Here is a 24,043-nt window from a genome sequence, read left to right as displayed (position 1 = left end):
AGTTAACACTTATACCAGAGGGTGTCCTTCCAGTTAACACTGGTTGTAGCTGAGACATCTGCTGCTGTGTTGCTCCTTGAAAGGTGATATGTCTTTTCTCTCTAATTTTAAGATCTTTTCTTGGTCTTTGAGTTCTACAATTTTATTACAATATGACTGGGTATGTGGTAGTTTAAAAATACGTCCACAAATTCTTAGTCCTCCCCCCTTCAAGAGGTGGGACCTAATTCTCCTTTTGAGTGTTGGCTGGACGTAGTGACTTGCAACAAATAAAATGTGGCAAAATATCACTTCCAAGACCACGTCATGAAAAGGCCCTAAAGCTCCCTCCTGCTTTTCTCTTTTGATGGCCACTCTGGGAAAGCTGGAGGCCATGTCATGAGGACACTCAAGCAAGCCTTAGGGAGCGGTCCATGATGTAATGAACAGAGCCCTCCAATCTGCAGCCATGTGAGTGAGCTGTCTTGGAAGCAGATCCTCCAGCCCCAGCCAAGACTTGAGATGAATGCAGCCTCAAAAGAAAACCCAAGCTAGAACTACTCAGATTCCTGATCCCCAGAAACTGTGGGATACTAAATACTTGTTTTGTAAGCCCCTGAATTTTGGAGTAATTTGTATGCAGCAATTGATAATACAAGATGTGAAAAAATTTTAAGGAAACTTGCTTATTGAGCTAGGAAACAAACATACAAAAAGTGCACAAAACATATGTATATAGTTCAGTGAACAGTCATAAAGTAAAAATACCTAATTAATCACCACCCAGCACGAGAAACAGAACGTTTGGACACAGGTTTATTTTTATTGCCCTGACTTGAGATTTTTGACTTTCTCAAATCTGTGGATTGGTGATTTTCAAAAGTTCTCAGCCATTGCTTTTTAAATATTGTCTCTGCCCCATGTTTGCCCTTTTTTTCCTGCTGGAACTCCAATCACAGGTTATACTGGATCTTCTCATTCTATCCTCCATGTTTCTCAGCCTATTTTTTCGTATTATCGATCTGTTTATCTCACTGGGCTACATCCTGGAAAACTTCTTCAGATCTTGCTTCCCACTCACGAACTGTCTCTTCAGATTTGTCTAATTCGCAGACACAGGTTTTTAATTGCTAGTATAATATTTTTATTTCCAGAGCATCGGTTTGGTTCTTTTGCAAATCTGCTCCTATTTTCATGGCTTTTTTATTTTTTAAATCATTTTTAAACATATTTAAATTCTATGACTGATAATTCTGGTGTCCGAAGTCTTTGCAAGTCTCATTCTACCATGTCATTTTTGATATCTTTTGCTCTTGGTGCTTTGTTGCCTTGTGTATTGGTGAACTTTTCTGTAAGCTTCTAATTTTTCTTGGAATTTTATCAGTGAGAATTCTTTGAGAACTGAGACAAATAAAGGTTTGTCCAGCAGGATCTGCACTTCTTTCTGTCAAGTGTCTGAGACCACCACCATTCTGGGACCACTTTAGGTTCTTGCTTGAGGTTGCTCGTGCAAACCCACATGAGGGCTGGCTCAGTTCTCAAGGAAGACCTTTTTTCACTCCAACAAGTACCAAGGTTCAATTTTCTTCTGGGATGTATTATTACTAATTTAATATTTATTAATAGAGCAGATTTATTATCAGCTCACAGATGGTGCCACTCTTCGGGGGTCCCAGCTTTATGGGGGGGTCTCATACTAGGCACTTCATTTTTCATTGGTCTTGGGCTGTCTTCACCACAGACATCAAAGACCCCAAAAACCAATGGTCAATTTCACCTGGTTTGTCAAATACCCTCAAGGGAAAGACCAGGCTTTGGCATTCTGCTACCTCTCTTACATTTTTGTTCAAGTATTCCTTACTATCTTGATAGTTCATTGCTGGATTTATAAAGTATTTGTTGTCATTATTCATTTACCTAGTATTTTGAGCTGTTTGCAAAGGGAGGATCAGTTCAAGCAACTACTCTTCCATGATGCCTGAAACAGAAGCAGTGGACCATTCCTTCTTCAAGTACCTTCTTTCTCCAGATATCTTTTCCTGGAACTCCTGTCAACTGTCAGGATGGCCAGGTTCTCAATCTAACCTCCATCTCACCCTCTTTCTCTCACTGCCAACGCCTCAGCTTTAACTTCCAATTTTTAATCCCTTCTTTGACTGTAAATTATCATTATTTTTTTCTTCCAAATTTTATTTTGTCAATATACAATGTGGTTGATTATTGTGGCCCATTACTGAAACCTCCCTCCCTCCACCCTCTCCCCATTTCCTCCCAACAATCTCCTTTCTGTTCGCTTGTCGTATCAACTTCAAGGAATTGTAATTGTTGTGTCTTCTTCCCTCTCCCCGCTGCCGACTGTAAATTATTACTTAGCTCTTCTAGTGGGTTTCTTATTTTAATAACCATACTCTTTTATTTCCTAGATTTCTAATCAGTTCTTTATGTTTAATCCCTGTTCTTGAGTCGAGACCAGACCCTCTTTTATCTCTCTGATGATAAAACAAATGCTCGTTTTAAGCCTTTTAGGATGTTACTGTTTCAATTTCCTTGGGTATAAATTCTCCCACTTGTTGGGTTGTTGGCCATTCTTTAAGGCATAGAATTTTCCACGTTTTGTAATTTTAGAGTGCCCATGACACATGGTAGTTTTTGTTTTTCTCTTGTAGGGCAGTTTTTCTGTCAGGGAACCCCGGGTCATAAACTCAGAAGCACACTTTTCATTAGCTCTCTGGGCTCACGTGCTGTGGGATAACCCTACTCTCATCCCAGAGCTGGTGCCGAGTGGGAGCTTCGTTGCCAGTCACCAGGTATCCAAGTCCTCCCACTGCCACAGACAAGCATCCTGTTTCCAACTACAGTCCCAAGAGGTGCAGGGAGACTTTTCATCCTTTATCTTTAGAAAAGGAAGCCCAGGGGCTGGCCTGGTGGCGCACTGGAGAGTGCGCCACTTGGGAGCACGGTGGCGCTCCCGCCGAGGGTTCAGATCCCATGTGGAGACCAGTTCCCGCCCACTGGCTGAGCGCGGTGCGGGCGCAACACCAAGAATTGCGATCCCGTTGCCAGTCCCCGGTACGGGCGCGACACCAAGGGTTGCGATCCGGTTACCGGTCAGTAAAAAAAAGACAAAAAGGAAGAAAAAAAAGAAAAAAGAAAAGGAATCCCAGCTCCAGTCCTGACAACTGTGGGCAGGTTTGGTCCCCGTCCCTTGTGGGAATCAGAGTCCTGGACTTGTCTCACTGCTCAACGCAGCAGCTGGCCACCTACCACTTCAGCCCCCACTCACAGCTTCAAGTTTCTGCTCCTTTTCTACACAAGAATTACTTTCTGAGAGTAGTTTCATAATTTTAAGTTAAAAATTGGGTACGTGTGCTGGTCTGTGTGTGCACACTCTCACTCCACCTCTATGACCCGAGACCTCAGCACTGTGCACCAGAGCTGGGCCATTTTGTTTCTGGAACACAGTATGGAGGGAAGAACACACTGGATGACTCGGGGAAGGAGGCTCAAGAGGAAGGCCTGAAGGAAACTCAAGGGTGTAACCATCCTGGAGGAGATGAAATTCCGGTTGGCCACAGGTACCCAGAGTTAGAGATGATGTGGCTAGTCAGTCACCCTGGAGAACCAGCTCCACAAAGGTGGCTCATAGTCCTAAAGCCAGAACCCTGGGGGCCCAGAGTCCAAAACTACACCTGAAACCCAGCCTACAACATCCCGGTCTCTGGCAGAATGGATCATCCTTCCCCATGCAGGGGCCCCGTCCTATTTGAACCATACGAGGGGTCTTCAAAAAGTTCATGGAAAGATTTGTATTATCCTTTAATTCTATTTTTCCACAAACATTTTGAAGTACCCTCATGGTCTATCTCTGACTGGTGGAGCAGGAAGAGGGGGCTGCCTGGAGCTGGAAAAGGTGGGAAAGCAGTGCTGGGGACACAAATCAGGAGTGGCCCCGAGTGGAGGCCTGCCAGGGCCCAGTCTCTCCCTTCTCACTCTCACACTGTGAGGGAGTCCATGGAGGACCAGAGAAGGCACCTCTCCAGCTATCCCACTGACTCCTGCAAGGCCTAGGCCTACGGGAGGTCTTTTTTTTTTTTTTCCTTTTTGTCTTTTTCCGTGACCGGCAACGGATCGCAACCCTCAGTGTCGCGCCCGTACCGGACCGGGACCGGCAACGGGATCGCAACCCTCGGTGTTGCGCCCGCACCTCGCTCAGCCAGTGAGTGGCCGGTCTGTATGTGGGATCCGAACCCTCGGCGGGAGCGCCGCCACACTCCCAAGTGGCGCGCTGTAGCAGTGCACCACCGGGCCGGCCCGTACGGGAGGTCTTGAGAGAACTCTCTCTGACCCTGTCTCTATCACTCAAGGGTTTTCAAATGACTACCAGTGACTATGGACTGGGCCAGAATTTGGACCCAGAAGGTCATCCCTGGTCTTCTCCACCCCTCCAGCCTCAACATGCCCAGACCAACACAAGGGTCATTCATATTAGGCAACCACCCCTCCAGCCGACCTGTCTTACAGCCCAATCCCACAGCACCCCCAAGACCCAGGAAACATTTGACAAGTTTCTGCCACACACAAGGGTTTACTTGCCTCTACTTCCAGAGATTAAAAACAGTTCAATATAAATACATATGTACAGAACAGGTATGCCCACAGCTGTTGCTGGCTCCTCCCCCAATCAGGGAGGTAAGGGCTGCTCAGCAGAAAAGGTGCTGACCTCACTCCATGTAGGATGCAGACCTGACAGGGCAAGGAGTCAGTGCTCTGATGCCAAACTGGAGGCGATGACAAGCCCAGCCTGCATCCCTACCAAAGACCATCCACCTCCAGGACAGGCCCGACAGGCAGATAATGGGACAGGGCACACCTCAGTCAGAGTCGCAGGCCTCTTGTTCCGTGGTGGCGTCCACTGCAGAGGCTAGGCTGTCCTCCTGGCCTTTCAGCCTCTCACCTGGAATGAATGGCAGACTGAAGGGGTGGGGAGGGGCCCTGTGCTTGGGCCACCAACCAGAGGGCACAACCCCACCTTGCCAGGCCCTGCACTTACGGATCAGCTCAGCAATGGCCCGCTGGGTGCGCTTTTCTAGCTTCTCCAGCTTCTTAGCCACATCTCTCTTGAGGTCCCTGGAGCAGGGAGATGGGGGGAGGTGGGAGGCTGAAGGTTGGACTGGTGTGGCCTTGGGCCCCTCCTCCCCTGTAGTCCTCTGCTATTGGGAATCACACTTGGTTGCCTGAGGGAGCTGCCCTGGGAAGGAAGACAGGATGCTCCTCTCTCTTCCTTTCTGTGCCCTCCAAAACACAGCACTGGCCATCCTTCCTGGTCCCACTGAGGCAGGGGGACCAGCACCACAGACCCGACCAACGTGGGGGACTGAGCCAAAGGGTACAAGGCTGGATGGTTCCTCAGGGATCCTCTCCTGGTCTGGTCCCGTCTGTCACTGCTGGGATGATATGCCCCAGCCACTGTGGGCCCTGCTCCTCCTCCAGTCACAGGCTCACCCCAGCCACCGTGTGCTTCCAGAAATGCACATGCACTCAGCCTGTTCTCTCTGGCTCTAGGTTTCCTAGGACATATGCCCCATGCTTTTGTTTCATCAAATTACAATGCCCTCAGCTGGTGCTGCGCTAGACACTGGCTGCTCAGAATTGCAGGCGAGAGGGATACAGCCCCTCTCTGGCCAAAGTAAAGTGAGACACAAGCCTCTCAGCCCACAGCATCCTCTCTCACCCTCTTTCTCAGCCCAGTAAGAGAAGGCCTTTGGGTTGGAAGTCTTGGAGAAGGATGAGCAGCCCCATTTCACAGATGAGGAAACTGGGGCCAGCGGGGAACAAGCTAGTTGGTGGCAGAAAAGGGACAGAAACCTGTGTCTGCCATTCCCTCCATCCCATCTCCACCCTGTGGTCCCCCAAGGGCAAGGGTCAGCCTTGCTCAAATGGGACTCTCTGGAGCAGGGTGGCTTCTCACCCTTTCAGAAGGAGCGTCTTGAGGGGACTGCTGTCCGCCCTCTGCCTGAGACCCTCCCCGTGCCTCCCCTCCCACCACTGCATTTATGTCCTTGTCAGCACTTATTTCCAACAGTAGTTATCCTGTGTGGCTGCCCATCTGTGCTGCCTATCTCCTCGCTGTGAGGGTGTGAGGGACCCAGCCCAAGGCCCACCCCGGGCACCAAGAGCCCCCCAGTCAGTCTGTGCCCATACTGCGACACTCACCAATCGGGCTTCCGGGGTGCCAGGTTGGCCAGGTCCTGGGGGTGGGGACACACGTCAGGTTTAGAGGGGCCCAGTCCCAGGGCAGCGGGAAGGCAGAGCACAGAGACAGGAAAATGGGAGGGAAGGGGGACGAAGGCAAGTGGGAAGGTGGAAAGGGAATAAAGAAGCGGAGAGAGGGAAGGGGACAGAGGGACAGCAGTGGGGAAGGGGAAAGGGCCCGCAGGAGCAGGATCAGCAGCTGCGGGGAGAAGAGAGGGCCCCAGGCACACACCACTTCTTCAATGACCGGCTCTGGCTTGGCGGCCTCCAGCTGCTCCTTCACCTTCTCTTCCACTAGAGGGTGCAAGACAACAATGAGGCCCATTTCACAGGTGCTGCCACTGCAGGGACACTGCAAACTGTGGCCCAGGAGAGCGGGGACCCCAAGCTTCCCGGCTCCCACTTCTCTCCTTGGCCCCCAGCCAGCCAGAGGCAAAGCTCTGCAAAGGCAGCAATGGAGGAGGGACCTGGGCTTCCCAGGGTGAAGGTGGTCCCCACGAGCCAAGAAAAGGACAGTGGGAAGCAGCCAGCCCCAGGACAGGGCCCAGACCTCCAGGCAGGAAGCACAGATGCTAATCTCAGCCTCAGTCTCCCCGACTATGAAACAAGAGGGTTGCCTGGATAGATACAAAGTGTGGTTTTGTGAAAGGCCCTGAGAGCTGGCTTTTCCTATGACCCCAGGGGCTCCTGGGCCCTGGCCTGGCTGGACCCACAGGTGGCTCTTCTTCCCACCCCACCTAAAACCTATGCTACTGAGACCAGGGGACATGCACCTTCCAGCTGTGCCAAGCCACTGCCAGCACAGCAGGACTCTGAGCAGCCTGACCAGGAGGGTTTTGCCCCTGTGGGGACAGATGCTGGAAGCACTAATAACCACCCTGGGCTCGGTGGCCTTCCTCCAAGCCCCTCAAATCAGTGGCCCCATGAGCACCCTACCTGCCCTGCCTCACCTCCCTCCAGCTGCAAGTCTGGGGCTGCCTCCTGACCCTCCTCTGGTACCTTACTGGCCCCCCACCCTGTGCCACACCCCACCAGGTGGGCCACACCATGAAGCACATCAGCTGGACGTGTCTGGATTTTGGGGATGAAGCAGGGGGAAGCAGACCGGGATGTGGAAGAATGGACTTTACTTTTTTTACAAGATAAACATATTTATTCATTTATTACTGTATAATTAGAAGTTGATAACAAAAATAAAAGAATGAAAACTGAGAACTGCCAAGGGCTGGGGTCTGGTGCTGCCCCCATCCTCTGTATTAATGCTGCCCACCCGCTGCTCTCAGTGCCTGAATGGTTGGCTTCTTGGCAGGCACCCTCACTCTGACCCATCCAGGGCCACTTCCACTTCTTAGCCCAGAGGAATCCTCTGAAGGGAGGTGGCCTCAACCTCAGGGTGTGAGCAGAGCTGAGGAGGTACAGCAGGCCTCTTCAGTGCCCTGATGGCCTCTCTGCTGTTACCAGTGAGGGTCCTGAGGCCCAGCTCTGCCATGGCACTGTTGGTTGTTCCCCAAGAGAGGGTAACACCAGCTGAGGTGGAGGGGACCGACAGTGCAGAGGTGCAGAGGCAACCCACCTACCTGCAACTGGTTTGGCCTGGGGCACCCTCCTCCTCTTCAGGTCCTCATCCTCCGGGACATAGTTCCGCAGCCTGAGTTCCCTGTGAGAGCACAGAGAATGAGCAGAAGTAAAGCATATAACACAGTCTCAGGTACCTCCTACAACCTGCGAGTCGGGATGCAATGAATCTGCGCAGGGTGCTTACGTCCCGACTTTGCTCTGCTCCCCGGGGATGGCCTGGGGAAGAGGGAAAGCACAGCATGGAAGCACCATCAGGATAGGCCCCTCAGCTGCCCCTTCACAGCTGGCCTGGCTGCTCTCCAAAGGCCTGGCCCACAATGTAGGATCATGGTTCTCCTCCAGAGCTGGGGCCTTGAATGCCTGGAGAGCATCCACCAGGTGTCCCTCCTAGACTGTCTCCATTTGAAAGTTAAGGGAACTGAGGGTCAGAGAGACTGCTCCATTTTCATGAGGTCACACAGCAGTGGCTGCACATGTGAGACCAAGGCAAGGAGTGACTCCCAGCCACAGCCAGAGTTCCTGGGCTAAGTTATTCCTAAAAGAGAATGCCAGTGGTCACCCAATAGTTCCCCAAACCCTGCAGCCAATGCCGAGTAGTCCCTCAACTGTTAGTGGTCAAGGACATGTGTCAGTGAGCCAGGAGGAGTGACAGGGGACACATCCAGGGGGTACGACTGCCTACACCTGGTAGGGTGTGGAAGGGCTCCAGGAGTGGCAGGTGTCCAGGCCAGGGCCAAGGCACAAAGCACATGAGAGGCTGACCCACCCAGAGATTGCTGGGAGTGGCCCGTAAGGGCACTGCAAACAGGCGTAGCCGACTGCGAGGCTGGGAGAGCCACAGTCCACCTGGACAGTGGTGAGAACTGCACAGCCCCTGCCCCTGCAAGAGGTCTTTAGAATGCTACCAGGGCAGACCCCAAGACCCCACGAAGAGGAGGAACTATGAGAGGCCAGAATCACACAGCAGGAGCAGCAGCAGTGACCATGTTTTATTTTTCTCCTACCTCCATCTCCTCAGGCAGAGCTGGCTGCAAGAGCTCCCTGGGGTCCCCTGGCTTAGCGGTTCATCAAATCCCAACCCACACACTCTTAGGAGCTAGCTTGGGGAAAAGGGGGCCCAGCAAACTCCACGGGGCAGCAAGGTACAAGTTCCTGGTGCAAGACAGAGACGCTGGGACAGATATCTAGCCCTGAGGGGTGCAGAAGTAGCCCCTCGCATGCAGCCAGGTGAGACCGGGTGTGGGGCCTCCTCCTTCCCTACAACCTTTTACAGATCCTTGAACACTGGGCCCTGGAAGTCCTGGGCCTCCAGGGCAGGAAACAATTTCCCAACAGTCTGTCATCTACCAAGCCCTCTGTCTGCCAGGCAAAGGTGTGGCTGACTTCCTCAGCCCCAGGAAAGCAAGCTTTTCCAGAGCTGAGGCAGCTGATGTCTGTGGCACACAGCTAACAGGTGCAGTGATCTGAACCTGGGGACTTTCAGATGCCACAGTCATTCACCATTCAAGAGCTCCACATGCTCCCTCCCCCCAGCTCACACATCATCTCCTTCCCTCCTGCCAGGGCCCCTGGGTCTGGGCTGAGCCTGTGCCCAGGGTGGGGGTGGGGTGTAGTATCAGCATCACCTGTGTGCAGGAAGCCCACCCCACACTTCCAGAGCCTGCCTCCTAAGGAGAAGGGGCACCCCACCCTCTCTCCCCATACCCCAATGCCTGCCTCAGGCCTGGGGGTAAAAGTCAAGTCACTGAGGAACAAGGGGAGAAGAATGTGGGGCAAGATTTGGTGCAATGTTTTGACTTTCGTTCACAACAGGGTGGGGAGAAAAGAGGAAGAGAAACTGGGTGTGGGAAGAAAACTGCAGGGATTAGTAAGAAAAAAATAAAAAGTCACTCTCAGAAACTGGCTCTATGAGAAACTGGTAGGAGAAAGTCCAGTGGCAGCCACAAGTACCCATGCCTTCAGCTCCACCCTGCTGCCCATGGCTTCAGAAGGCCAGCCGAAATGAAGGAGGACACAGCAGGAAACAGGGAGAGGCCAGAAGCAAGAGAAGAGAGCAGCAGCCCTACCACCCACTGTCCCTTGCTTCACCCCTAGAGGTGAGCACTGGTCAAGCAGTCAAGAATACCCGGGTTCCAATCATTTTGGGATGGTCCCGTCTGGGCCTCAGTTTCCACATATGTAAACACAGAAGCTATGTTCAGTGTCTCCAGCTCTATCGAGCTATGTTCAGTGTGTGCCAGCCCTCCCTGACTCACTCTTTAAGAGCTAATGAAGGGCCGGCCCGTGGCTCACTCGGTAGAGTGCGGTGCTGATAACACCAAGGACCCGGGTTCAGATCCCATATAGGGATGGCCGGTTAGCTCACTGGCTGAGCGTGGTGCTGACAACACCAAGTCAAGGGTTAAGATCCCCTTACCCGGTCATCTTTTAAAAAAAAAAAAGAGCTAATGAAGATATTTCTTCTCCCTAATGCTCAATTAATCCCCCACCGCCCGCCTCCACCTCCACATCTGCCAAAGGGCAGGAGTCTCTGGGAGAGGTCATGGAGCACTGGGTTCTGTTGGAGGCCCGGCTTTCCCAACACAGGCACAAGATTTAACCCCTCTCTACTAACAATCGGGCAACTGTCATATTTTTTAAAAATCTATTTACTGGCCTTGGAGAAGTACCAAGACAACAAGAATTTCAGGGGCTGCAATCACAGAGATAAAGGAAGTACAACAAAGAGAGCTGGGCATCGCACACCTCTTTCCTCTTAAATTTGTCTATTTACAAACAGTGGCTGAAAAGCAGAGACTGAGCAGAGCTCTCTGCAATCTCACAGCACTAGAGAAAAGAAATTTGTGTTTAGGGCATCTGAAGAGTAGGGCCCTGGCAAGCTCCACAGGCTTTCCACAGGTCTATTGTGACCCCCCTCTTCACCCGCATCCTAAGAGCAAGGGTGAACCTGAAACAGACCACTCTTCCCAAGGACTGAAACATAGCTTTGGATCAGCACAGTCGCTGACTGGCCTGCCCTTTGGCAGAGGGGGCAATGTAACTGAGTACTGGTGAGAGGAAGTCATCAGTGCTGGAAGTGAGGTCAGGGTAGCCCTAGCTAACTGCCCACCATAAGGTAGAATAAATTCTGGAGGGAAATAAATTATCTAGAGCCTCAAATTATCTCTAAAATTTGTCATACACAATATCCAGGATTCAATCAAAACCATGAGTAAAAATAAACAGAAATACACTCACAGAAGATCCAGATATTGGAATTATCAGAAATGAAGTTTAAAATAATTGCAATTAATAAAACTTCAGGAAACTACGCCACAAGATAGAGAATTTCAGTAGAGGACTGGAAACTGTAAAAACTTAAATAAATCAACTGAAAAGCACAACAAAATTAAAAACTCAGGGCTGACCAGTTAGCTCAGTTGGTTAGAGAGCAGTGTTGTAACAACAAGGTCAAGGGTTCAGATCCCCAAACCGGACAGCTGGAAAAAAAAAAAAATTCAATAAATGGGCTTAATAGCAGTTTAGATACAGCTAAAGAAAGGATTAGTGAAATACGAGATATGACAGAAAATATCCAGACTAAGCTGCAGAGGAATAAAGTTGGAAAATACAGAAAAGATGTAAGAAACATATGGAATATGGTGAAAAGGCTAACATACATGTGCAGTAATTGGAATGTCAGAAGCAATATTCAAAAAAATAATGACTGAAAATTTTACAGAATTAAAGAATCATACAGAATTAACAAAAGAATTAATCATCAAACCAGATTAAAAAAAACACTATGAATCCCAAAGAAAAGCATACCTAGGCAAATCATTGTCAAACTACTAAAAAGCAAAGATAAAGAGAAATTCTTAAATTAAAAACACCCAACCTTAAAGGAGAAACTAAAACTGACAGGTGACTTCTCAACTGAAACTATGGAAACCATGAGACAATGGAATGATATTGGAAGTACAGAAAGAAAACAAAATGCCACACCAGAATTCTAAACCTAATTTAAAAGCTTTCAAGAGAAAGAGATTTCCAGACAAAAAAAGTTAGAAGAATTAGTCATCAGTGGATCTGATATTCAAAAAATACTAAAGGGCACCTTGTAACACAAAGGTCACAGGTTCAGATCCCCTTGCCAAAAAAAAAAAAAAAAAAAAAAAAAAAAGGGTGGGGGGAGTAATTTAGGCTGAAGGAAAACGATCTCAGATGGAAGCATAAAACTGCAGGAAGGAATAATATGCACCAGAAAGGGTAAATATGTACATAAATATAAATGAATTTTGACTGTGTAAAATAGTAATAATGACTTGTAGGATTTAAAATATAGCAACAATAGCACAAAAGGCAGAAAGAGTGGCAAATGGAATTAAAGTGTTCTGAGGTCCTAGCACTGTATGGGAAATGGAAAAAGCACTACCACTTTTTATTAGATGTTAGTAAGTTTAGGATGCATGTTGCTATCCCTATGGAAACTACTAAAAGAAAGGGAAAAGAGTATATAATTAACAAGTTAACAGAGGAAAGAAATGGAATTAAAAACAAAAAAGTCCAAAAAAGACTAGAACCGAGATAAAAAAGAAAAGTCAAGAAACAAATAAGTGACAGGCTTACACACAGAGTTGGCCCAGGTGCTATCCTGGGCTCTCCCAATACAGCCTCTAGAGCTGGCCACAGCTCTTGGAGACTGGGCAGGATGTGACACATGATGCCAGACAGACCTGCAGGACAGGCCAACACCCAACAAACTGGCCAGGAAACACTAAAGCTGCTGCACTCACTAGGCAGTCATTGGCATCTGGAAGCCACTCTTCTGGGGGCCACGGAAGGCAAATGCTGGTTCTTGCTATCCCCACTTTAGCATGAGACGGCTGTTGAGGGAAAGATGTGCTAGAGCCCTGGACTTCCAACAATGTGACCTGGGTCCAAATCCTATCTTTGATGTTTCTGAGACATAGAAAAGATCATGCCTTCATTGGCATCCATATGGAAATCTAGGACATCCATCTCTTATGAGTATGTATAGGGATGACACAGGTTGTCACACTAAACAGAGCTGTGCCCTACAGGACAGAGGTCTCACCTCGCAGGGATATGACCTTCCCACTCCACACTGTTGCCCCAGAAGCTCCTCCCCAGACACTGAGAGCTCTACCTACTAGGATGGGAATGTGGCAGACCTACAGACTAGGATGGCATAGCCCACAGAGAGTAACCTTGGTGTGCAAGTGGGAATGAGCAGCCCAGAAGACACATGCATGGCCTGCCAAGGCTCCTCAAAATACCCCCTGATGTAGCTGGAGTAACCGAGTGGCTAGAAAGTGGTCCAGTCCTATTATCTTTATAAATATTGCTTCTGTCATTCTAATTACTGCAAATGTATGTTAGATCTTTTCACCATATTCAATATGTTTCTTATATCTTTTCTGTATTTTCCAACTTTATTCCTCCATGGCTTAGTCTGGATATTTTTTCTCAATCATATCTTGTAGTTCACTAATCCCTTCTTTAACTGTATCTAAACTGCTATTAAGCCCATTTATTGAGTTCTTAGTTTTGTTATATTTTTCAATTGTAGAATTTCCAATCAATGACTGTGCTGATACAAGGCTATGTTGCAGTCCATGGGAAGAGTGATGTTTCAGGTTCACCCCTGCTCTTAGGATGGGAGCAATGAGGGAGGGTCACAATGGAGAGCTTAGGGGAGTTGCCCTAAACACAAATTCAATCAAAACCATGAGAAAAAAATAATAAATAGAAAGCAGTCTTTGTGTGGCCTACAGGGTGAGAGGGATATGCCTATTTCTGGACACCACACACCAAGTGGCAGGGCTGCCCAGGACACACCACTAGCAGTTGAGGCCGGCCAAGGAATAGCCTCCTTCCTCCTCTCTCCCTGTCTGCCTTCCCAGTCTGTCTGGTCTCCACATTGGTGTTAGTTACTAGTGAGCCCTGGAACCCAGGCCAGCCAGGAGCCAACCTCTCTTACTCATCTCAGCCACCCTTTCTGCTCAGAACTGGGTGTAGACAGACCAGAACTAAAACCTTCTAGATAGGGGAAGGAGAAGACATGATCCAATGCCATGAACCCTTCCTCTGCCCAAGGCAATGCCTGGGCAATGGCACAGGAAGTATGGGATGACCTCCAGCTCTCGAGGGAAGACAACCAGGCCAGAAAAAACCCAGAGCTTCTCAGTCAACCCTACCCTGTTCTAAGGCTGCAAAACAAACACGAGTCCTGTGCTAGGTGCTGTGAAAGACACAGGCACCAGAGCCCCTTCCTGAAGCTAACCTTCTCCTAGGGGAAAGAGCATATCATACAAACCCAGGTTATGTGCCCCATGCCCCATACCAACAGCAGAAGGCCGTGTGGCTGGCTGAAGAGACAACAAAGGAAGACATTCTGTGAACTTCCATGTCACGAATGCCAAGATGTACTACTGGACTGAGAAGAGCAAGGTGAGGAACAGCAGTACAGTATGCTACAGTATGCTGGGGGAGGGGATATATGTCAGCATATCTGCATATCTGCGCACAACCCACCTCTGAAAGAACCCAGAAGCTGGCCACAAAGGTGGTCTCCCAACCAGGAAGGTAGGAGTGGAGGAAGATAATTTTCCCTGTGTACCTTTTAATACCTTTTGAAGCATAACCACATGAATCCCTCACATACTCAAAAAATAAAATGTATAAAGACTCACCCAAATAGCTACAAGCCCTTGGATGAATCACTACATAACCATTGGAAATAATGTTTGCAAAGGACTGTTCTGAACATGTAATAGAAAATTCACACAAAAAACAAAATTGTTGGGCCGGCCTGTGGCTCACTCGGGAGAGTGCGGTGCTGATAACACCAAGGCCACGGGTTCGGATCCCATATAGGGATGGCCGGTTAGCTCACTGGCTGAGCGTGGTGCTGACAACACCAAGTCAAGGGTTAAGATCCCCTTACCGGTCATCTTTAAAAAAAAAAAAAAAAAAAAAAAAAATTGTTGACAGAGATTATCCCTAAGAGTGATTTTTACTTGCTTTGATTTTCCACAGTTTCCAGAATTTCTAAAGTAATCGGCATTCTTTCTACATATGAACTAAGTGAACCAATGAACTAAGTGGACAAGGAAACGTAAAGAGGAAACGGGCAGAGGGGACATAAGTGAGGCCGACCTCAGGAGCAGAGGACTGTGGCAGGGCTGCACATCAGGCAGCCCCGGCACCTGAGCTGCAGTGGCTCCCAATCCCTGTGGCCTAGGGCCAGGCTGTCCTCCAACCAAAGGGAAGCAGAGACCAGGTCATGTTTTGGGTGCTTCTTGCCCTGGAGCCTTTGGGAAGGAAGACAGCCCAGTGAGCCCAATGGCTTCTAGAACACTGCTCTTTGCACCAAATGCCCTGGGCTACCACATTCCTCTCCACCTTGGCAGCCTTTGTCTGAGTTGAGCCCTGCCATCTCTCTGCAGGAGGCAGACACAGCAGCCACTTCAGTGATTCCACCCTCACTCCCCCTGACCCAGAGCCCCCAGGGCCCGCCAAACAAGTCTAAACTTTCACATGGTCCTGGCCCCACAGCCTGTTTGCACAGTAAATGTCCCTGGACCATTGCAGGGCCCAGTCCTGTCTGCTATGCACTCCCCTGCCTATCAGGCTTCAAGAGCTAGCCCATGAGGGAGGACTGCTGGCAGTCCCTCGCCTCCCCTAACGCCCCCACCCACTCAAGGCACAGCCAGCCACTCTTCTCCTGTGGCCCTCTTGGCCCCACTTGCCTCTCCATCCTCCCGCCATCACACTTCATGCATGAGGTCCTTTGATGGCTAGATGTCTGTCCACACCTGGCCCTGCAAGCTCCTACAGACCTAGCTCCAGCACTTAGCTAGGGCAGCTCAAGGAGGGGCTCAGGACGTACTTGCCTCAGGCTGGATAAAGGAATTCAGGGACATACAGGAAAGAGCTTTATGGGTAGCCTGGGGCTCTCTGAGCCTTTGATGACTAGGGAAGACAACAGGAAGCTAAGAAGTTGTGCCCAGCAGATGCAAAGAGGGCAGGAACGTGGCTGGGTCTGGGCAGCCAACTCCTACGTGGCTTCTTTATGGCAAAGCAACAGGGTGATGATCAAGTTCACATTCTACTGAGTTTCCTTCTAAGATGAAAAAAGCCTCTTTTCCATTTCCCCTACTCTGCTTCCTCCCAGTGCTGGGGCTGGTATGGTGACCACTGTGAGGTCTTCCTGGGTTCTTCTTCAAGGCCAGCTGCAGGGGCCCCAGGCGTGGGCTGGCCAGGGAGATTCAGGGGAAATCACCCCTTGGGGTGTTTTTTCATACCTCTGATAAGTGCCACTGAGGGGAAGGGGGTGGAGAAAGTTATGTTCTCTGTAAACTATGAAACCCAGGAGTAGAGTTCTAGAATATCACAGTGAAAGGAAGCTTCGAGATTATATATCTGTTCCAACCCCATCACTGGCAAACAGTCCTCAGAGAAAGCCTACACTGTTCATGAAGGTCACACAGCTCTGGCCCCCTTCCCTCATTCATGCTACCAGTCTTACCCTTTGGGGCATTAACCTCTCCTCAGCCTACACATCTTCAGGCCACTCCGCACTTACCCCCTGCCCTAGACCCCTGCAGAGAGGCAGAGAGAGGACAAGATGGGGCAGTCCCACATGGCCTGCTCCCCATCTGGCCACCTTGGTCCCTCCATACAAGTCCCCTGAGGGGCCAGAGAGAGAGTTGGCATCAGCACTCCCCATAGTAACAGGCCACAGGGAAGGTCAAACCCAGGATAAACCTGTGGGGCTCCTGGAGGCCAGCACTGTCCAGAGAGATCAACAACTTTGATCATAGAAGGCTTTAATTTTAATATTCAGAGTACAGACACATGGGAGCCCTTCCAGAAAACCCCACCACCACCACCCAAAAACCAATAAAAGCCTAATAGCTTTAGGCTCTGCCCGTAGAGACCCACCCCCACATCCCTAAGATAAATAACAAGGCCTCTAGAAAAACATAAAAATGAGGGGAGAGGCAACAATCCCAAACGGGTACACACTACTGCTCCAGAAGTGGTGGTCGTTTCTTTCAAGATCCATTAAAATGTTCAAATCCTTTGTCCCAATAATCCTGCTCTGGGGAAATTATTACATAGAAACGGTAACAAAACAGGAACAAGAAAGCAAATAAAACGTTCTACATGCAAATGTTTCTCCCAGTATAATTTGTAACAGCCGTGAGGCAGACCCCTCACGCTCTCTTCTGGCAGAGTCCTCTAGAGCAGGCTACCAGCGCCCTTCCAGAAGGGGAACAGCTCAGGACAGTGCAACTACAACAACTGGCTGTGAGTTTTGTACACAAAACAAAATTCAGTGTAGGTAAAGTACAAATTCAGGACAGAACTCGAGCACCAGAAATAGACTATGCAGGGATGTTTTTGTGTGGCAGTTACCATTTTCATTTAGGACACTTGATGGTTAGCTTAACAGCAAATGAAACTTTTAAAGAGCCCAGTGGCTAACCCACTCATGGGCAGAGGAGACTGACCCCCAGCAAAGTGACTCTGGCCTTAGCCACTCTGGGAACAGGGGACAGGTATAGGGCAACAAAAGCTCCCTCTCCTTCTCCTATCCAGCCTACCCCAGGCCTCCTGTCCTTCTGACTGCACAGAGAGGACACAGGCTGACTGGAGTACATGGCACAAGAACTGACCATGTGCGTGACGGCGTCATATCACAGCTCCAGGGATGGACAGTGCTCCTCAAGCAATCCCTGGCAAATGCCTCCTCAGAGGATTTCAGGAAAAGGGGCGGGAGCTCCTGTGTCCTCTCCCACTCCAAATTGTAGGTCATATGAACAGGATAATGCCTCCTTCTCAGCAGGATCACCCTGTACACGCTGCCTCTCAGGACCACCCTTCAACATAGGTCGAGGATGTTATTGACATTTCCTACATGTGGAAGGGTCCAGAGAGGTTCGGGGATGTGCCTGAGTTGAGGGAAGGGCCAGAGCCAGAATCCAAACCCAAGTCTCTGACCTTGAAGTGGACCCCCATCCTTGTTTCCCCCACTGGGCTCCCCAGGGACCAGCAATCACTGCAGAAGAGCAAAGCTGTTTGACAGAGTGACTGGGGGTCCTGCCCAAGGCTGCAGGTGGCTCAGTCAGGGCTCTGGGCACTCAGTGATCCTCACAGAAAAAAATCCTGTGACCTGGCCTGGCGCCTCCCACTCCCTGGTGGGAGTTCAGCCTCCAGCATCGTTCTGAAAACTCTTTCCTCCCTCCATGGAAGGCCCATCCTCTCAGCTCTCCCAGGTGCCAGGGGAACCCTTTCTCAGCCCCTAAAATCACAGTGGATCACAGGTGTTAGAGGCAGAGGAACTTTAGAAATAATGCAGTCATGCCCTTGCCTTAAAAACACGACACCAGAAGAGCCAGAGCAGCTGGGTAAGACCCATGCAAGAGTGCCACCAAAACAGAAGGACAGCTATAGCCACCCAAGCTCACCAAGCCATGTCAGCCCCAAGGCCCACCAAAAGGCCTCTGAGGAATGCCAGCAGTTGTTCCAGGCAATAACCAGGGCCAAGCGTTGGTTAAATCAGGCCCCTGGCTAGCTGGAGCTGCCATCGATCACAGCTGGATCATGTGGTCTGCACCCACTCTCACCCAAGACTCTGCGGAACCCAACCCAGGCCCTCTAAATTGACAGGTTCAACTTTGCATCCATCCTACCTGAAAACCCACAGTTAAAGGGTAACTTAAAGAATTAGAGACAGCTGATGTGCCAAAAAACATGGACTAAAAAATAATCATGGTACTCTCAAATATTAAGCAGCCATAGAGAATTTTTTTTTTTTTTTTTTTTTGTCTTTTTTCCGTGTCCGGCAACGGATCGCAACCCTCAGTGTTGCCCCCGTACCGGACCGGGGACCGGCAACGGGATTGCAAGCGAGAATTTTATAGAAGTATATTTACCAAAAGATAGTCATGATATGGTATGTGAAGGTTTACACAACAGCAGAATATGCACAGATACATGTTAATCTATATTTTATAAGTTTTCTACAATTTAAAAAACCTGTAACTTATGTACTTTAAAGATCAATTTAAATTTAAAAAGAGAAGAGTTGTAAAGGTTTATGGCAGCTAAGTCTCAAAGGGCCCACAGGAGAGAACTGGACTGACCACACTGGCTATGTGTGGCCCAGATGGTGGGGACAGGGGCCTGCACAGTCCACTGGCCCTCACTCTCCCAGGGCCCAATGTACCCCACAGACCCATTGGGAGGTAGACGGTGCTCAACCCCATCAGGCTACCCTGGGCTGCAAACTGCCAGCCCCTGCTGCAGCTGCCAGACAGAAAGACGCCTCTTTCCACCACTCAGCTGTCCGGCATCCGACGCACGCCCCTCTGGGCCTTGCCAAGAGGGCACAAGGGACAGAGGCCACAGCACTTCCCCATGTCAGGTAGCACTAAGAATAAAGGTGGTGGAGTAGAACCATGCCTGGCCAGCCTCGGGAGCTTGCAGGCGGAGGTCAGGAATGGCATCCTTTCCCCATCTGTGACGAGGAGGCTGGACTAGCTCAGTTGTTTCCACCCTGGCTGTATCAAACTAGGAACCAGAGGGAGGAAGGGTCCCAGTGCCAGCTCCACTCCCTTTCACTTGGGAGATTTTAGCCAAGTCACTTCACCTGCCTGAACTGTGTGTGGTTTCCTCACCTATACATGGACCCAGAACAGGGGTGAAGATTTCATGACAAGAGCCTGGAAAGTACTGAAGATCACGACATACAAGCTATCATAACTTTTTTCCATGCAGAAAGAAAACAGCTGAGCTCCCATCCCTCCCCCACACAGAAGGATGTGATAGGTACCTGTCACATCTTCCTTAAGCCAGTTCTCTCTTGATTCATTCTCCCACATTCCCGGGCCTATTCCTGGGAAACAGGGTCAGGGAAAACAGGGTGGCTATAGGTCTCTGTATTGCTGCTTCAGCACAAGTCATGAAGCCACGGCCTATCCCCACTGCCCCAGGCCTGAAGCAGGACTGAGTTAACTCAGGAGGCATGGGTGGGAGCCGCCCTGGCTGTTACCACTAGAGTGGAGCAATATGTGCCAAATCATACTGACATCATGGATCTGTGACACACCCTGGTGTACAGACACCATCTCTGGGACCCAACCTGCACAGGAGAGAAGGCCTGGCATCTGCCAGACTAAAGGGTTTGGGAACTAGGCCAGGGCTGGGCTTCAGTTGGGGTGCGACCTCTCTCCACCCTGGCTGCACACATCAAGTTGGGGAACAGGTTTTCCATCCCTAAAGAAAGAAGGCCAGTGGCCTAGATTCTTTTGTAATACATGACACCCACTCCAAGGCAAACCACTGTCCCTAATGGCCACCTACTGCTCCAGCTGGGTACAGACCTCAATTGAAAGCCACAGGGAGGTGGTGGTTGTGGGAGTTGGTGGTTTGGGACTTGCTTGTTCAAGCACTTAACAAGACCCACTCCCCTTCTCCTATGCTTGATAGGGTGTGCTACACCTCCCCTCTTCTCCCACCTATCAGCCCCAACCCAATAGTCCATCCCACAAGGCAGTGTGCAATGACTGTCAGCCACAAATCCTACCCTAGACACACCTTTGCAACACAAATCAGCTGACCTGCCATCTGAAGAAGTGGCTGATGGCTTAAAAAACCAAAGCACCTGACATGCATGCCCTTTCTTTGGCTCGGCTCTCCAGGGCACATCTTACCTAGGCAGTAAGCAGGGGCTGGGGGAGGGGAGCTGCCTTAGAGATGAGTCATGGATGCCCCTGCAGAGTTAGCCACAAGAAGGTTTGCTGGGAGAAGGAAGGTTCAGCCCAGAGGATAAGCAGGGGCCCTCCTGGGAGTGGGCCTTCCTTCCCACAGAGCCAAGCCTGGGCTGGTCAACCTGATGGGGCTCACTCCCACCCGATGGAGTAAGATTTATCCTAAGAGAGTGTTAAAAAAAATTTTAAAGGAATTTTGATCTACAGATTCAATGCCATTCTAATTAAAATCCCAGCATGGTTTTTATTGATATTACCAAGCTAACTGAAAAATGTACACAGAAAGGCAAAGGAACTAGAACAGCCAAAATAATTCTGAAAAAGTTCTCCTCGGGCAGTGTGGTGGGAACCCAGGTGGGGAGGAAGGTAGGTGCCATTCAGGATGGCTAGTGAGGGGTGAGGTCTTGGGGTGCCAGCCTCCAGTCCTGCTGGAAATTCCCATTTCCTCAGCTACAAGCCCTGGCCCCACAGTGTATCTGGTTAGATACATTGTGCATCTGCACAATGAGGCCCTCAGCTCATTTCCGAAGACTATCTAATGTACCAAGTAAGTGAGGTTCTTGTCAAAGGACAAAATTACAACAAATTTAACGATCTCACTTGGCTTTATTGCGATTCTAGAATAAAATAGAATGTGTTCCAATGAGATGAGCAAGAGGTTGACTTCGTAGACAGAAAAGGCTGAAGAAAGCAGAAACAAAGAACAAAACACAGACTGATCATTTCAAAGTTACTGTCCTTGTAAGGTCAGGTGACCTGGAAACAGAACAATAGAAAAATAATTTTTTTTTTTTCGTTTTTTTTTTGTCTTTTTTCGTGACCGGCAACGGATCGCAACCCTCAGTGTCGCGCCCATACCGGACCGGGACCGGCCACGGGATCGCATCCCTCGGTGTTGCTCCCACGCCTCGCTCAGCCAGTGAGCGGCCGGTCTGTATGTGGGATCCGAACCCTCGGCGGGAGCGCTGCCACACTTCCCAAGCGGCGCACTATAGCAGTGCGCCACCGGGCTGGCCCTTTTTTTTTTTTTTTAAAGTTGACCGGTAAGGGGATCTTAACCCTTGACTTGGTTTTGTCAGCAACATGCTCTCCCAGTGAGCTAACCGGCCATCCCTATATAGGGATCCGAACCCATGGCCTTGGTGTTATCAGCACCACACTCTCCCAAGTGAGCCACAGGCCGGCTCAGAAAAATAATTTTTAAAATAATTTTAAAATTTCTTTTTAAATTCTTAACTTTATGTAAGGATCAAAGCAGAGGGAACTTCATTTTCATGCCTATTAAAGATTTAAACTGGCCTGTTTGGGAAGTTGGCTGTTATCTTTCTCTACTGATTTCTCAAATAATAACTTATTTAAACTTTAGCAGGGGTGACTCCATTTTTTATTTTCAGTCTGGTCTGTTGGGGCCTAGTGCAGGAACTTAGTCCAAAACAATGGCCTCCTACAACAACTGCCTCTACAAAGTAGTTCCTAATCATTAACTTCTTGGTTCCATATGCTTTTTCTACTCCCATCCATCCACTCTACTGTTTTCCCAACTATTGCCCTATTTGCAAAGTTAGCACATTCCTTACATAAAAGTTGATTCTGCCTTTTCAAGGTGTGTCCAGTCCTTTAACTCTCCAGGATGGGCCTCAAGCTCTTCGTCTGCCCCGAGGCCCAGCACTGGCTGGGAAAGCAGATTTAGCATTTGTTCCATTCACTGTGTGAAGCAAGTTTTATTTTTCTTCCCATCTGCCTGTTGAACATACTGAGGCTCACGGCGGCGGCAGTGTGACTTGCCCAGGGTGAGAGAGCTAACAATTGGCAGGGCCTGGCCTTAAACCTGGAAGTTACTGCCAAATCCTGAGCTCTCTCCATCTGCCTAGTTCCTATAATTTCAGTGCCTGCTGGGCGGAATCTAGAATTGCCTCAACATTTATTTCCCTAAGACCGTGGGAAAAAAAAAAAAAAAAAAGTGCACAATGAACTAGCTACGCCAATCAATGGAAAAATGGCCACCAGCCAAGTCAGCGCCTACAAAGCCACCAGAACTCTGCAAGGGCCACCAAGTGACCCAGAGGGTGACTGGGGCAGGTGAATCCTGCTGTCAGCTGATGGGGCACACAGGAAGCCCAGGTACTCACAGGCAGCAGGTCCCTCTGTGGGGGTCTGGATCAGAGGAGCATCAGAGACAACTCAGCCTCACCCACCCAGTCTGGGCCCAAGTCTCAGACTGCAAGGGACCCGCAGTGACAAAGCGTAAAGCCAGGGTTGGGGTTTATGAGTAGGGGGTCACAGGGATGGAGTGACACCTGTCCATGCCTCCCCAACAAGAGGTTACACCACCCACCCTTTGACATGACAGGTCCACACCTCTGGGTCTTCGCTACCCAAATCCTCCTACCCTCTGGATCTAGACTGAACTCAAGAGACATGTCAAAATGAGGCCTTGTCCTGCTGCCCTCAGCTGAAGGCAGCCCAGAGTGAACACTGCGTTCCTCTCATGACACTTCAGAAGGGTTGGTGCCCACAGGGCTTCCCAGCTGGCAGCTGGCTCAACCTGTGCTGACCTGGACTGGAGCGGGCTGTTTTTGCCTCCCAGGAGCTGAGGAAGCCAAGATGCTCACTGACAACTGGCCTCAAAGGTCATCCTCCAGTGGAGCTGGAAAGTCAACACTTTCTCCCCAGTGGCAAAGGAGGCTGTGGCAGAAGCTGTGGCCTAGGGGTCCCCTGGAGTCGGCTCCCAATCCATAAGCACCCTGCTGGGAGTCACCTTCCAGACTTGGGGTACAGATAAGGAGAAAGATCCCCCATCCCAGGGTGGACACAAACCCAGACCCTAAAAGTCCATGTTACAGTGACCAAGGCTCTGACTTGCCTTCCTGAATAAGTCCAGCAAGCCCTTGGCACTCAATCTGTTCAAGTCAGAAAAGTCTGCTTTTCTTTGGGGGCTACAAATGCAAGCACATTCCTTACTAAGGCTGGGCTTTCTAGCAGCCAAATGAGTGACCGAGTAGCAGGCCCTGCCAGGTAAGGGATGTTTAGAGAAGTCTACTTGCCCAAAGTCTCTAGAAAGACAGCCCCAGAAGCCAAACTCCAGATTACCAGGCCAGACCTGTTCCACCACTCCACTTCCTCCAAAGAGGCCAGATTAGAGAAAAGTGTAAGAACATAAGAGCTGAAGCAGAACCCAATCCAATGTACAGCATGCTTGGTCCCTGGGCTGCTGTGAGAAAATGAACACTTCCCTGCCCTCACTTGGCTCGATGGCTCAGAGGAGGTCTCAGTCCACTACAGATGACCTGGTAAGACCCCACAGGTAAGCAGGGCCTTGGCATAAGGCCTCGCACAGCAGGGCCTCCCTCAACCAGAGCTTGCTGACAGGAACCTGCAACTACACGTCCCTTTCGTTTTCTTTTTCACGCAGTTTTTTATTATGAAATAGTATCTCAGGCACAGAGAAAAGT

The 24,043-nt window shown here is 49.7% G+C and overlaps 1 protein-coding gene across 2 annotated transcripts in view; it reads right to left on the bottom strand.

Annotated features, from left to right (window-relative positions):
- Positions 1-4,544: 4,544 nt before the first annotated feature.
- CCDC12 (coiled-coil domain containing 12) overlaps positions 4,545-24,043 on the bottom strand; it is a 59,638-nt gene continuing 40,139 nt past the window's right edge. The window contains exons 4-8 of one of the 2 annotated variants that reach the window (XM_008573645.1): positions 7,809-7,888; positions 6,464-6,525; positions 6,193-6,227; positions 5,009-5,106; positions 4,545-4,933 (exon numbers count right to left, since the gene is read on the bottom strand). In XM_008573645.1, coding sequence (XP_008571867.1) covers positions 4,851-4,933; positions 5,009-5,106; positions 6,193-6,227; positions 6,464-6,525; positions 7,809-7,888 — 358 coding nt within the window. In that variant the 3' untranslated portion in view covers positions 4,545-4,850. The remainder of the gene's footprint in view (positions 4,934-5,008; positions 5,107-6,192; positions 6,228-6,463; positions 6,526-7,808; positions 7,889-24,043) is intronic. The other variant, XM_008573646.1, reaches the window with a different exon arrangement.

This window comes from Galeopterus variegatus, unplaced genomic scaffold (assembly GCF_000696425.1).
Source record: "Galeopterus variegatus unplaced genomic scaffold, G_variegatus-3.0.2 Scaffold947, whole genome shotgun sequence".
Taxonomy (NCBI): Eukaryota; Metazoa; Chordata; class Mammalia; order Dermoptera; family Cynocephalidae; genus Galeopterus; species Galeopterus variegatus.
This window is presented reverse-complemented; position numbering and strand designations above follow the sequence as displayed.